The sequence below is a fragment of the Aricia agestis genome, chromosome 4 (assembly GCF_905147365.1).
Source record: "Aricia agestis chromosome 4, ilAriAges1.1, whole genome shotgun sequence".
NCBI classification, from domain to species: Eukaryota; Metazoa; Arthropoda; class Insecta; order Lepidoptera; family Lycaenidae; genus Aricia; species Aricia agestis.
Window position 1 is genome coordinate 7,471,549 of NC_056409.1, and position 14,880 is coordinate 7,486,428.

The 14,880-nt window shown below is 35.9% G+C and overlaps 1 protein-coding gene across 1 annotated transcript; it reads left to right on the forward strand.

The window, feature by feature from the left end:
- The first annotated feature begins 472 nt into the window (after positions 1–472).
- On the forward strand, positions 473–14,615 carry LOC121726303 (paramyosin-like). Its single transcript, XM_042113598.1, has 10 exons — positions 473–693; positions 893–1,069; positions 1,839–1,946; positions 3,204–3,533; positions 3,723–3,985; positions 4,259–4,382; positions 7,191–7,339; positions 7,604–7,702; positions 8,247–8,321; positions 14,461–14,615. The coding sequence occupies exons 1-10, from the start codon at positions 634–636 to the stop codon at positions 14,591–14,593; spliced, it is 1,518 nt and encodes a 505-aa protein (XP_041969532.1). The 5' UTR covers positions 473–633; the 3' UTR covers positions 14,594–14,615.
- The last annotated feature ends 265 nt before the right edge of the window (positions 14,616–14,880 follow it).

A 14,880-nucleotide genomic window follows, 5' to 3' on the forward strand; every position in this document is an offset into this window, starting at 1 on the left:
AAGTAAGATGATCCATGCGTCGGATGGGCATGTAAAAAGTTGGTCCTTCGCCTGATCTCTCGCCAGTCATGTCGGTCGTCCGTCACTAGGTTATGAGAATTATAGGAATAGAGAGTGAAATTGTGTACTGCGCACACACTTGGGCACTATAAAATTACTCCTGCGTAACTGGCCTAGTTTCAATGAAGCCGGCCACCGTCACCGAAACCAGTGTGGGAGTTATTATTATTGTTTGTGGCCCGTATGAAAAAAAGGTAAGGGACCACTGATTTACACTATATAACATCTTGTTTTACTAATTACTAGTTGATTACTAGTTAATCCATAAGGTTAATATAAGTAGGTACCTAACTCTATGAGTTAATCCTAGCAACCGCAGTAGTTACTGCGGAAACCAAATACCAAAACATAGGATAGTTTTGGGATAGGATCGTACGCTAATATCGTGGTCGCTTGGATACCAGCAGAAAACGTAAACAATGTCATGAACGGGTGCTCACCTGCAATTTAAAGTTCATAGTTAGGTCCACGTAGGTCATTAATTTTATGATATAGCAGCTACCTTTTTGGGAGAAAAATAATGTAACGTGTTAAAATGTGTACTTACTTAATTTTTTTAATCATTTCTAAAGAATGGAAAATTCAGAAAACACATTCTTGCAGGCTCTCCAAGCAGAGGTTAATTTCTACAGGGTATGTTTTTGCTCAATCGACATTCAGTATTTTGAACCTTTTTAAAAACAAATCCTAATATTTCTCCCAAGTAGTCACTGTAGACCTATGTTATAACTCTATTGTTGTTCTCACGACTTTCTCTGAAATAATATTATAAGCTACTTATGGATATTATATAGTTAATCACTTGTTAATTCTTGCAAAATGTATATTTTAGGAGAACCAAGTCGTCGTAGAGCAAGAAATAAAGACACTAATAGATGACAATCAAAAGCTGTCGCAACAAGTCGGAGGTCTTTTGAAAGAGAACTTACAGTACGCGCAGCAGACTCCTTTAAATGATCTAAGCAACGAAGTTGAGGAGCTGAAGAAGCAGGTTTCACTCGTTGCTAAGGTTTCATACACTTTGCTTACTTGTTTTATTTTTTAGAATACGTTTGTTGGTTTGGCCAGATATTACGTCCGCGAAGTAGGCCAGCGTAAAATGAGTCTTGTGTCGAGTTACCAGTGCCAGTAGATACCAGGGGCGTAGCTACCGCCGTATCAGCCGTATCAATTATACGGGGCCCCGACCTACGAGGGCCCCCCAAGGTGCGTAAGCAAAAATTAATAATAACTTCCCAAATTTTTTAAATTTCAGAAAAGAGAAAAGTAAAAAAAAACGATTTCTTTTTCCCGAGTAAAGCGTGCGTTCAAATTTTAAGAACTTCGGTCAGACCTGTCACTATTGTCCATAGAGGCAGAAACTTTAGAAAAACTAAAGTTATCATCAGCTATGAATGATTTAATTACTTAATCAGTTTGCCGAAAAAGGGCAAGGAGAGTTAATATTTAATTTGAATTGTTTTTAAATAATGTGACAGATAGATAAGTAATTATTATGATGAATAAATATTTCTTTTAATTTTATGCAAAATATGTTTTTTTCTTTTTTGAGAAATCTTTAGGAAGGAAGGAAGGAAAATTTGTTTGGGGGCCCATAGGAAGGGCCTATGGGCCCCCAAACAAATTTTTATACGGGGCCCCGCCAAGGTACGCTACGCCCCTGGTAGATACTAAATACTGAAAGACGAAAGAGGACTGCAACTCCTTCTTTGATGTAGATAGATATGTAGCATCAAGTTGTTTCGTGATTCATTTTAATAAAATAATGTTGTTTTTAGGAAAGAGACTCTTTGCATGTATTGTGGCAAACAGCGCAGAAAACTGTAGATGCTTTGGAAACAGAATTAGAAATATACCAAAACTACAGCGGACGAAGAAATTACCAGGTAGGTTGTGTATAGTACAATAATTATTAGAGATGCGCCGAATATTCATTTGGTATTCGGTATTCGGCGTATTCGGCATCTTTTCCACTATTTGTATTCGGCCGAATTATTCGGCTCAGTTACCGAATATATTCGGTTTTTTTTCAAAATATTAAAAACTAGACCCGCCCCGGCTTCGCCCGTGGGACATACATAGCCTATGTCACTCAGGGTCCAGGGATAACATACTTACTTGTCTAATAGTAAAAGAATTTTTAAAATCAGCCCAGTAGGTTTTTGAGTTTATCCATTACAAACAAATCTCTTTATAGTATTGGTTGGAAGTATGATATTTTTCTTAGCTTTGTATATGAAATGGAGTAGAATTTAAAGACAGCTTCATATTAAAAATTAGGGATTGATGGGTTTTAAGCAGTATTCTGATTTTATTAAACGTTTTTAACATTGGTTTTAATATATTTCTGTTATTATTAATGGTAAAGCAAAATATAATAATTAATAATACTAGCTGTTGCCCACGACTACGTTCGCGTGGACTTAAGTTTACAGCGCGCGGTGGTTCCCGCTTCCGTGGGAATGCCGAGATAAAAATATGTAGCTTACATTATTGCAAAGCTTTTTACAAAATCCATCTATGTAATTATTAGATGGATTAGATTCTAATACTTATACAAAATTGGTGTCAAATTTCAAAGCTTTGTAAAACTATTGTTCTCAAAGTGGGCAGTACAAAAAATAAGTTTGGGAACCCCTAGACCTAGGCACAGTAAATACGTTCTAAATATATACTAATATAATAAAGCGGAAGAGTATGTTTGTTTGTCTGTTTGTTTGAAGTTTGAACGCGCTAATCTCAGGAACTACTTATTGGTCTGATTTGAAAAAATCTTTCAGTGTTAGATAGCCCATTTATTGAGGAAGACTATATTTTATTACACTAATACTAATAGGAGCGAAGAAATAGAGGAAATTGTGGAAAAAACTCCCGTTAAAGAATTTCTCCCGTTTTTTCCACGCTTTCCTCTATTTCTTTCCTATTAGTCTCAGCGTGATAAAATATAACCTTTAGCCTTCCTCGATAAATGGGCTATCTAACACTGAAAGAATTTTTAAAATCGAACCAGTAGTTCCTGAGATTAGCGCGTTCAAACAAACAAGCTTCCGCTTTATAATATTAGTATAGATATAGATTATATTATACTGTTATTATGGACGATAAATACCAATAAATACGTAAATATTTTAAAATAATTTCAGAGTAAAAACGAAAAAGGAAGAGATTTAGAACTAAAAGTGGAAACAGCTGCAGCAGATTATTTGGATTTGGAATCAAAATACAAAAATGTTTTATTTGAACGAAATTCGCTCAAAACTGCTTTGAAAGAAGACCAAAAATTTAGAATAGAATGCCAAGAACAAAATAAAAGATTACTAACCGAACTAGAAGCTGTGAAGAAAGACTTGGATGAGTGCAGAATAGAGTTATCTGCGGAAAAGAAAAGTTACGAAACAATCAAATCAGAACTCCAAGCATGTCAAAAAGAGTACAAAATTGTAATAAAAAGAGAAGCAGAAGCAAAACTTAAGGTAGGTACTGAAACAGTTAGCTGAAACAAAACTTCAAACTTTTACAAATCGACAACTGTTTCCAACTTGTAGATCATTTTCTTGTCAATTTATTATTTGTATGAAATAACAAAATAGGACGGAACAAAACATCACGGCACACTTACTCCTATCAACTACCCAGTAAATCCAGTAATGCCCATTATTTAGGTCGCAGAAGCACTACAACTATTTGACGTCGTGTCAAGTCAAAAGAATGATGCCCATCAAAAAATTGCTCAAATTACAAAAGATCTAGAGAACCTTCGGGCGACCTTAGCAAATATAAAACGAGAGACGGAGGACAAATATAGGTCAGAACTTGATGAAGTGAAAAACAATTATAACGAGAAAATGTCGGACATGCTGCAGCATATCCAAAATTTGGACGCGGAGTTAGTTGAAAAAGGGCTGCTGCTGAATAAGGCTCTGAGGTGAAGAAATTAAAATGAATAAGTATCTGTTACAATATTTCACTAATAACATTTGTCGAAAATTAAAAAACAAAAATAAGAATACCACTGTGTGACAGTTCCAAAGGGAGATTTCTTATGTAGTTGGACTTGAGACATCTCTCTTTGGAGCTGAAGGCGTGGTCAGAGAGGCTGAAGCCTCTATAGTCATTTCAGTAGTTGTAGGACAGCGTACATTACGTCATAAAAGTACAAGTATCAGAAACAAAAATCACAAAATTTTTATGTTTTTAGGGAAACCAAGATATTACAGACTGAAATTAAAAATGAGAGGGAGGAACGAAAGGAAAACCTTAAAGCAATAGATCCAAAATTAGCTTTAGCTGAACAAAGAGCTGAAACTTTATTTCAAGAATTGGTAAATATTTGCGTAAACTTTTAACTACTTTCAAAATCTATATACTTATATAAAACTCAAAGGTGACTGATTGACATGGTGATCTATCAACGCACAGCCCAAACCACTGGACGGATCAGGCTGAAATTTTGCATGCAGGTAAATTTTATGACGTAGGCAGGCTAAGAAAGGATTTTGATAAATTCCAACCCCAAGGGGTTAAAATAGGGGGTGAAAGTTTGTATATAATAATTAATAATACTTCTTAACGCGAGCAAAGCCGCGGGCAAAAGCTCATTGATAACAAATTATCTATACTATAATATTATAATTCTCCAGAGTTTGTTTGTTTGTTTGTTTGAACGCGCTAATCTCAGGAACTACTGGTCCGATTTGAAAAATTCTTTCAGTGTTAGATAGCCCATTTATCGAGGAAGGCTATAGGCTATATTTTACTAGCTGTTGCCCGCGACTTCGTCCGCGTGGACTTCAGTTTATAGCGCGCGATGTCAACAAAATTGGTGTCAAAAGCTTTTATAAAAAAACCCTGGTACCCCTTAAATCAATACAGCTGTGCAGTGTGCACACAATAAGTATTTCATTTTTTTATATTAAACTTTATATTTTATGCCAAATTTTAAAGCTTATTTAGCCCTCCAATTACACAACTTTACCCATAAACTATTTATCATTGATAGATTTAAGGTTACGTCACTGCACAGATAAAGTACTGAGTTATTTAAAACCGTAGAATAGATATAACAATCGAAAAAAATCGAAACTTAAAAAGATGATACCACGTCTTATAGAAAGACTTTTGAGCAAGCGTCAGCGCGATGTAGAAGACGCACGGCGCCATCTATTATGAATTGTTGGAACTAACTTAATTTGAACAAATTTACGCATTTTCACCCCCTTACAACCCTTTTTTCCAGTAAAAAAGCCTATGTCCTTTCTCAGGCTTTAGACTATCTGTATACAAAATTTCATTACAATCGGTTCGGAAGTTTTGGCGTTTGGCGTGAAAGCGAGACTGACAGACAGACAGACAGACAGAGATACTTTCGCATTTATAATATTAGTATAGATTATGTGCACACTGCATAGCTGTTTTTGGGTATTTTGATTAATTAAGGGCCGCGCTACACCGGAAGTATTTACCAGGGTTTTAAAAAGTTTTTAAATTTGACACAAATTTTGTTGACACCGCGCGCTATAAACTAAAGTCCACGCGGACGAAGTCGCGGGCAACAGCTAGTATTATACATAAAATATGTTTAAGATTTTTGAAATTTTATTTTAATACACATCCAAGACCCAGGAACATTGAAAACTTTTTGTTCCGCCTGCGGGACTCGAACCCAGGACCCCCGGGATGAGCGCTGGCCACGCGCAATGCGAATTCATTTTCATCGAAATTTTCATGGAAATAAGATATTTTCCCACATCAAAATGTAGCCTATGTCCTTTCTCAGACTCTAGAATAACTGTATACAAAATTTCATTGCAATCGGTTCAGTAGTTTTGGCGTGAAAGCAAGACAGACAGACAGACAGACAGAGATACTTTCGCATTTATAATATTAGTATGGATTACGCTAAGACTAATAGAAACGAAGAAATAGAGGAAAATGTGGAAAAAACGGGGGGAAATTATTTGAAAGGGCTTATTTGAACGCGCTAATCTCAGGAACTACTGGTCCGATTTGAACAATGTTTTCAGTGTTAGATAGCCCATTGATCGAGAAAGGTTATAGGCTATATTTTATCACGCTAAGACTAATAGGAGTGAAGAAATAGTGGAAAATGTGGAAAAAACGGAGGAGATTATATGAAAGGGCTTATTTGAACGCGCTAATCTCAGGAACTACTGGTCCGATTTAAAAAATCTTTCAGTGTTAGATAACCCATTTGTTGAGAAATGTTATAGGCTATATTTTATCACGCTAAGACTAATAAGAGCGAAGAAATAGCGGAAAGTGTGGAAAAAACGGGGGAAAATTATTTGAAAGGGCTTATTTGAACGCGCTAATCTCAGGAACTACTGGACGGTTTAAAAATTCTTTCAGTGTTAGATAGCCTATTTATCGAGGAAGGCCATAGGCTATATTTTATTATTCTACGACTAATAGGAGCGAAGAAATAGAGGAAAATGTGGAAAAACGGGGGAAATTATATGAAATTGCTTATTATCTTTAGATTCTTAAGAACTACTGGAGCAATTTTTATGTTATTTGGCAAACATGAAGAATAGACCACGTTAAGGGACATAGGATATTTTTTGCGGAAACATGTACGGTCGCGTAAAATTCCTAAATTACGCAAGCGAAGCCGCGCGGAACATCTACCTATATATTATAATAAAAAAATCGTAGGAAAGTCATTGCTGAACATTGAATATAAATAATACTTGGGACGTGATCTACTAACGTGGACGAAGTCGCGGGCAACAGCTAGTCTATACTAATATTATAAAGCGGAAGTGTTTGTTAGTTTGTTTGAACGCGCTAATCTCAGGAACTACTGGTCCGATTTGAAAAATTCTTTCAGTGTTAGATAGTCCATTTATCCAGGAAGGCTATATGATATATTTTATCACGCTAAGACTAATAGGAGCGAAGAAATAGAGGAAATGTGGAAAAAACGGGGGAAATTATTTGAAAGGGCTTATCTCACGAACTACTAGAGCAATTTTTCTGTTATTTGGGTCAGATAAGAAGTAAAGGATCATAGGCTGTTTTTTGTGGACTAATTTGTCTGTGAAATATCTAATTACGCGGGTGAAGCCGCGCGGAACGTCTAGTATATAATAAGGTTTACGATGCAACAGGTAGCTTCGGAGCGACGTAATATTCAACTGATATGTGAAAAACAAAGTATAGCATTGGATCTGCAAAAGACATTAGACAACTACACGAGGGAGTGTAAGCGTCGGGACTGGGAGGAAACTCTTCTGAAGACACAATGTCAGGATCTCAAGTGAGTAACGTGATGCAGAATAATGTGGAATAATTCCACAGATGAACCCAACCTTATTAGAATTACCAGTTACATCTGGAAATAAGGATTCATAGTCACAGTAACAATATATTCGCAAAGCACGTTATAGGAATTTTCTGCGTGACTTTCGTAAGAAACTCAAAGTCTAATAGTCTAAAGTTCTAATTTATTCATGCTTTACGACCAGACTTACCCTAAATCGATCAGTATGGGCAATTATTAATCTAATTATCCTATTTTTAGATTACAAGTAGATCATCTACAAAAATCATTGGACGAAACACACGACATGATTAATAAATTACAAGTAATGCTTTCATCAAAAACAGATTTAAGCGAGAAGTAAGTAAAATTATTGAAAATCATTTAAGTAAGTAATTATGTTTAATTTTTAAAATCATTTGCCAGAATATTGATAAATAAAGAAAGAATAGTTTATATCCAGCCCCAGATTACAATATTATCGATATCGATTGGAACAATGCGATGGCAAATAAATTAACTTTGAAAATCTCACCTCCATTCGAATTTCGAAGTAACAAGACTAACAAGTTAGTCAGTCTTGAGTTGAGTCTTGAGTCTTCAATCATGAACTCTTGAATTATGACTGTTGTTAGTTATTACCATGAATCTATAATATAACTCAATGGTTGTCACTTGTCACCTTATAACTTACGTAGTAACAAGTTAGTAACTAATTTCTGACCTGTGCGTAATGCTTAAACTATGGCTCGTAGTCTTGAATTTTGGCGAACCTTCAAATTCTTCTCGGATCTCGTCGATTTAAATTATTTTCACCATTTCTCTACGGTCAAAATCAAAGCATAAAAAGATAGGCAGTTTTCACTGACTTTCTGAGATTCACTTACCCAATTCGTATTTTCAGAATGGTTTTCACCAGAGAAGAGGAGGTGTCAGAACTAAATAAGCATTTAGAGCAGCAAATTGAGCTCAATAAAAGGTACAAATTGGCCCAAAGATTTCCTATCCGTCATTACTCATTAATCATTATACAGGGTGTAACAAAAATAAGTGATAATACTTTAGGGTGTGTACGTGTTACTTGTAGAGAGTTCACTGTGAAAGTAGCAGCGCTGAAAGACCAAAAATATTTTTCACTTTTGTGCGTTACGAGTTTACTCTCTCTTACTCTCGAGCGTTACGAGTTTCCCCATGAAACTCGTAACGCTCGAGCCCTTGCCCATACAAAAGTGAAAAAAAAAATTCGTTTTTCAGCGCTGCTACTTTCACAGTGAACTCTTTACCAGGAACACGTACATACCCTAAAGTATTATCACTTATTTTTGTTACACACTGTACATGTATACAAAACCACAAATATTTAATATTATAAAATAAAATTGTAGGTTTAATTGTGTAAAACAGGTAGATGATTAAGGGTTTGGTTGCACCAACTAACTTCTTATATACTTACCTACATATAAAATTCTCGTGTCACAATGTTAGTCACCGTTACCGTCACCGGCTTTACTGATTTTTACCAAATTTTATATGCATATTCTGTAGGTCTGAGAATCGGCTACTGGCTACTTTATATTGATAAGTGCATTTGTTGAATAATAGTAAATTATTACAACTCGAAACTGACGGCGACCATTGTTTGTGCGACGGGACAGCGATGGACGTTGCTTTTTGTGCGATGTACATTTTTAGTCACTTCAATAAAATAATGTCCAGGGCAAAATACTTTATATGGCAAAACAACATTTGCCGGGACAGCTAGTTAACTATAACTTTAACTACAATGCAAAATGTTAAATCTTTGATTAAAGTTAAAAATGGACGCCATATTTAACCATAACCATTACAGAGCTCGACAAGGTTTTTTAAACGCACATGTCATCATACAAAAACGCCATTTTTGACAGTTCTCCTCATTGACTTTTACGTTTCCTTATTTATTGGTTCTCCTTTACCAGCAGCGCCCCCGCCCACGTTCATTTATAACCTTGTTGGACCAGCTGTCATCTGTCAATTGCTCCGGTCAAAGTTAAGGTTAAAGTAAAATTTAGCCTTAACTATAACCATAACTTTAACCTTAACTTTAACTTTAACCACGCCTCCGGTGCAATCCAACCTAAATATTATATTTTGTTTATTAATATTTTAATCTAACTATGACCATTAACCGATTCCGTGCGGATGTCGCCGAAGAGGCACCATGGGTATGGGTATTCTGTATGGCGTGTGACGCCCGAGAGGAGATAAAATGTTTACCTTTTTTTATGAAATAAGGGGGCAAACGATCAAACGGGTCACCTGATGGAAAGCAACTTCCGTCGCCCATGGACACTCGCAGCATCAGAAGAGCTGCATGTGCGTTGCCGGCCTTTTAAGAGGGAATAGGGTAATAGGGGAGGGTAGGAAAGGGAATAGGGTAGGGGATTGGGCCTCCGGTAAACTCACTCAGTCGGCGAAACACAGAGCAAGCGCTGCTTCACGCCGGTTTTCTGTGAGATCGTGGTATTTATCCGGTCGAGCCGGCCCATTCGTGCCGAAGCATGGCTCTCCCACGTAAAGAAACTATGTTGAAATTACATTTTTCAGAGGTTTCCCCTCAATGAAAGTGGCTTTATTTGTCACGTATTTTACGTGTAGTGTTAGTTTTAGGATATTGCATAAAAACTTAAACTTACAATAATAGTAAATACTGGCTACACAAATCTAAACCCCCACTTATTTATAGCTATCGTAAATTTTTAACTTTGGATGCTCCTACTTTTCGCTCCCCTTCTTTTCCTTTATTTCAATCATCATACGAAGCTCTAACTCTGATGCCCGATGTTCGTTTTGATATCGATATCAAAAAGTCTGATAAATACTTTGCTAGTAATATATTTAAATACATTACTAATAACAATTGGCAGGGATGGCATCATTTATACACGGATGGATCAAAGTATTCTGCAGACAGTCATGTAGGAGTAGGGATCTACCACTTACAATATAATATTGTGCAAAAAGTTAAATTTCCTCCTGAATCCTCTGTTTTTACCGGGGAGTGTTATGGTCTTTTTAAGGCTATTTAGTACATTCTACTCGGTAGGCTTGAGAGGGCACTAATATTTTCAGATTCCCTAAGCGCTTTACAATCTTTAAATAAGTTTCCTTTTAAATTAAAAAATTGCTTTCCTATCATCATTCAGATACGAAATCTACACTACTATTATAAAGAGGAAAGATTTGATTGTTTGTTTGTCTTGAATAGGCTCCGAAACTACTGGGCCGATTTGAAAGATTCTTTTACCATTGGAATCCTACATTAATTTTGCTGAACATAGGCTAAATTTTATTTTGGAAAAAAATAGGGTTCTGTAAGATATTTGGGATTTTCGGACGCAAGGTGTAAAAAATCAACCAGAAATGTTATTTTTTTTCGCGTACGCTGCCTAAACTATAAAAGATAGAACCATAAAATGTTTTAAGTAATTGTAGATCTTTTAAATATCTACAAAAAAGTCCGCGACACACTATACCTATCTATGTTGAGTGAGGCACAATAACCATTTTTTTATTAAAAAATCTTGAAATGTTTTTGGACTACATTTAAATGCCTTTATTTTACTCATGGCATTAATTCTTATCAAAATAAATTATTTAAAAATCAATGTCCACCCGTGCGAAGCCGGGGCGGGCCGCTAGTCTTCTATATAAATGTAAATGCAAAGGTTACTCTGTAACATTTGTATGGATACCTAGCCATTGTGGTATTATAGGCAATGACGTAGCTGATAAATTGGCAAAAGATGCTATTTTAAGTGGAGATGTATTCCCCTTTCAAAATTACACTCACGATTTGGTTGCTCGTGCCAGGATTTCTCTCATGGACTCGTGGGATGAGTCATGGAGAATGAGCAGTCAAACAAAAGCAATCCATTACCAAAAAATTCAACCCGTGATCCCAACTAAGCCTTGGTTTTCCAGAATTCATCTTTCAAAAAATGTAACAACATCCATTATTCGAATGAGACTGGGTCATTTGTGCATTCCAACGCATCTTATGAGAATTGGCGTACGACGTGATAATTTATGCTAATGTGGTGAAATTGGTGATTTAAACCATATTATTTTATCCTGTCCCCTCCATGATCATTCCCATTTATATAACAGTTTATCATCTATACCTATCCCATTTCCTACTTCTGTAAATATATTGCTAAGTTATAATAATAAACATGTATATATTTGTTTAAGTAATTACTTATCTTTAAATAATATTAATATTTAATTTTTAAGTTGTATTTAAATATTATTACTCTTTTGTTTTTTAAATTTATGTTGTATTAAAAAAACTATATTAATTAACTTTTCCAAATTCCGTTCCTGTTATTCCTTCCGCTAGTTCCTTACCTTTTACTTGTCTGTGGCACAACATACGCAAAATTGTGTCGAGTTGCCAAGAAAAAAATAAATAAAAAAAACCGACTTTGTAATTTTAAATTTCTTTAGTTAAACAATTTCTATAATGTATTACGACATAAGAATAGTTCTAAGATCAAAGATGACGTTTATAGTAACATTTGATGATTCTGCTATTAGACAGACAAGCAATTCGGATTTATTGGACCATTTTTACGACTTTTCATAGAAAAATGTCAAACAAATGATTTTTTAGTACGAATGATTAAATGTGCACGTTAAGAGAAGTTTAAAAATGAATCGTAAATGATTCATTGTATGATTCAACTAAGCGACCATTTTAGCCCCGCAGGAGTCTTAAACATTTTCAATTGGTGATTAATATGGCCGACCGCCGACGAATCTACATACAATGTGTCCCGACACCGGTGTCCGATCCTATAATGTCATGATCTATGGCATATTTTATCGACAAATTGGCTCTCAAATTTTTTCAGAGAGAGAAAAAATTTGAGAGCCAATTTGTCGATAAAATATGCCACAGATCATGACATTAAAGGATCGAACACCGGTGTCGGGACACATTGTATATAAAACTCAAAGGTGACTGACTGATTGACATAGTGATCTATCAACGCACAGCCCAAACCACTGGACGGATCGGGCTGAAATTGCGCATGCAGGTAGATGTTATGACGTAGGCATCCGCTAAGAAAGGATTTTGATAAATTCCAACCCCAAGGGGTTCAAATAGGGGATGAAAGTTTGTATATAATAATACTTTAAAACGCGAGCGAAGCCGCGGGCAAAAGCTCGTTATTTTATAAATATATAACGCCAACACCAGCAAAATCTCACATTTATTCTTATAATTAACTAGCAGCCCACCCCTGCTTCACACCAATATGAAAGAAACATATTTAATTAAAAAACTACAACTTATACAATGTTTATTTTTTTATAAAATGCTATAAAAAGTAGATAAAATTTTTTGGCGTTATACATGACTAGCAAGTAGCATGTAATATCCCGTTCTACAATAAAACGAAAATAAATTGATCAATATAGCCAAATGTTTATGGGCGCTCCACATTCTCAAGAGAATCTCGCGAGATCGCAAGAAACATGCGAAAAACGTGAATGTGGAAGCGATTCGCGTATTCTTCTCAAGTTCTCGCGTTGTTCTCCGGCTGTTCTCCACTTTTTGTCGGTTTTTTGACGCGAGACAAAGGAGCGCGAGGACGTGAGAACAGTCGAGAACATGTATTGACTCCACACTCGCATGTTTCTCAGTAGCGCGCGAGCCGCGGACTTGAACGGTTGTATATTGTGTACCGCGTGGCGTCAATATGAGCGTAACTTGGACAAACGAACTTGATTTGAAATTTTTAGAATATTTCCAAGCGGAATTTAAATATTTCCATTAACTTTTTTCTCTTTAGTATACGCATAATTATAATATGCGAATGCACATAACAATAAACTTGTCGCAGCGGCTTCTGCGTCCATCGTCATCGAGCGCGAGAACTGTAGTGAGAACTATTTGAGAACTTTGTGAGAGTGTGTACCCAAAGAAGTTCTCGGTATAGTTCTCGCTGAGAATCTCCGGAGATTCTCGTATGAATGTCTCTTGAGAATGTGGAGCGCCCTTTACAAAACCTGATAAAAATAAGTCACTTACCTTCCATTTCTGTTTGTACACGTAAATAATCAATTCTAAATACTTACTTGAAACGAACTATTAATCCGTTTACGTTCGCTGTTGGGTCGCTACTAAAAGAAAAATAATAGGAAACAGACGAAACAACGATAAATTACAATTCATGGCGGGTGGGGCTCGAGAGGAGTCATCAAAGTTCCTGGGCAAATAAAGGGGGGGCAAATTACCCAGGTTCTGGGCCAGGGGGGGGGGGGCAAATTATACAGATTCTGGGCCAGGGGGGGGGCAAATCAGATTTTTTATAAGCTAGGCGCTTATAAAGAATAAAAAATTAATAATTTTTAGTTCATCAAATCAAATGGCAAAAATTCGTTTCATTATTTTTAATTTATAGATGAAAGTACTAGATAATATACTTAGTAGGGACGTCAACATGATCCAGGGGGGGGCGACCACCCCCCCCCCCCCCCCCCCCCCCCCCTCGGTACGCCCATGCAATGAAGTGATGGATGTTTCTGGTCTAAGGGCAATATCGTATTTTTAATACTCGGTTAGAACTGAGTTTGCAGTAAATAGCTTTGAAGTCACTAGAGGTCAATTTTTGTTTTTAAGTTAACAGAATACAGTGAAAGCTTTTAGTTTTTAGTCATCTCTCCTAGATTAGAAAGGTCAATAGCTATGACCACACTGTGCACTTTCATCTTCAATTTTCGTCATCAACTTTCATATTGGCGCATTCAGTAATTGAATGTGTCAAGGAAAGCAACGACAATGTTGTCATTTTTTAAGTTTTGGATACCTTCAGAGGGCATGCGTCGCGGGCATGCCTCACGTTCACTGTTGCCTGCGCTATAACGCATGCCCTTGACGAACAGAAAAAGGCACAGTGTGGACAAAGCTATTGACCGCTGGTCCATCCTTTTTCATTTTGACCAAAGTAAATTGTTTTAAGTATAGGTTTCAATTAGTGTCCAACTCCACAATTTTTTCATAATAAGCACCTTATTGTTGCTAGATACTTCTAAGTATTATTACTTATTTTATTTTTGTATTATTGCAGATGGAAAGAGTCTTATCTTGAAATGACTGTCAAATTGAAGCAAGAATTAGAATCAATCCTTATAGAAAATAGAGAGCTCCGACAGCAATTAAATTTACCAAGGAGTAAAGAAATTGGTTTAGCTAGTGTTTAAAAAGTGCAATATTTATTTGTTATATAAATAGTAAATAAATTCTTTTGTTACTTGTTACATTTTTTTTATTATTTACTGACTAATGACTTTAATTTTTTGATTTGGCATTAATTACTGATATCTTATATTAACCCATAAAGCAGGAATTGGCAACATATTTCTTTTAGCAGACCACAAACCATCGTAATGTGTAACTATCCAGACCCCACCAAAAAATTCTTGCCACCTCTCACTTAAATTTTTGCTCTAGTCTATTCTGTCTGTTTTGTAAAGTGAAAATGGGCAAC

Coding starts and splice junctions, on each gene's coding strand:
- LOC121726303 (XM_042113598.1), top strand. CDS start 634: ATGGAAAATTCAGAAAACACATTCTTGCAGGCTCTCCAAGCAGAGGTT. Junction 3,986..4,258: donor CTGCTGAATAAGGCTCTGAG/GTGAAGAAATTA, acceptor TTATGTTTTTAG/GGAAACCAAGATATTACAGA. Junction 7,340..7,603: donor ACACAATGTCAGGATCTCAA/GTGAGTAACGTG, acceptor TCCTATTTTTAG/ATTACAAGTAGATCATCTAC.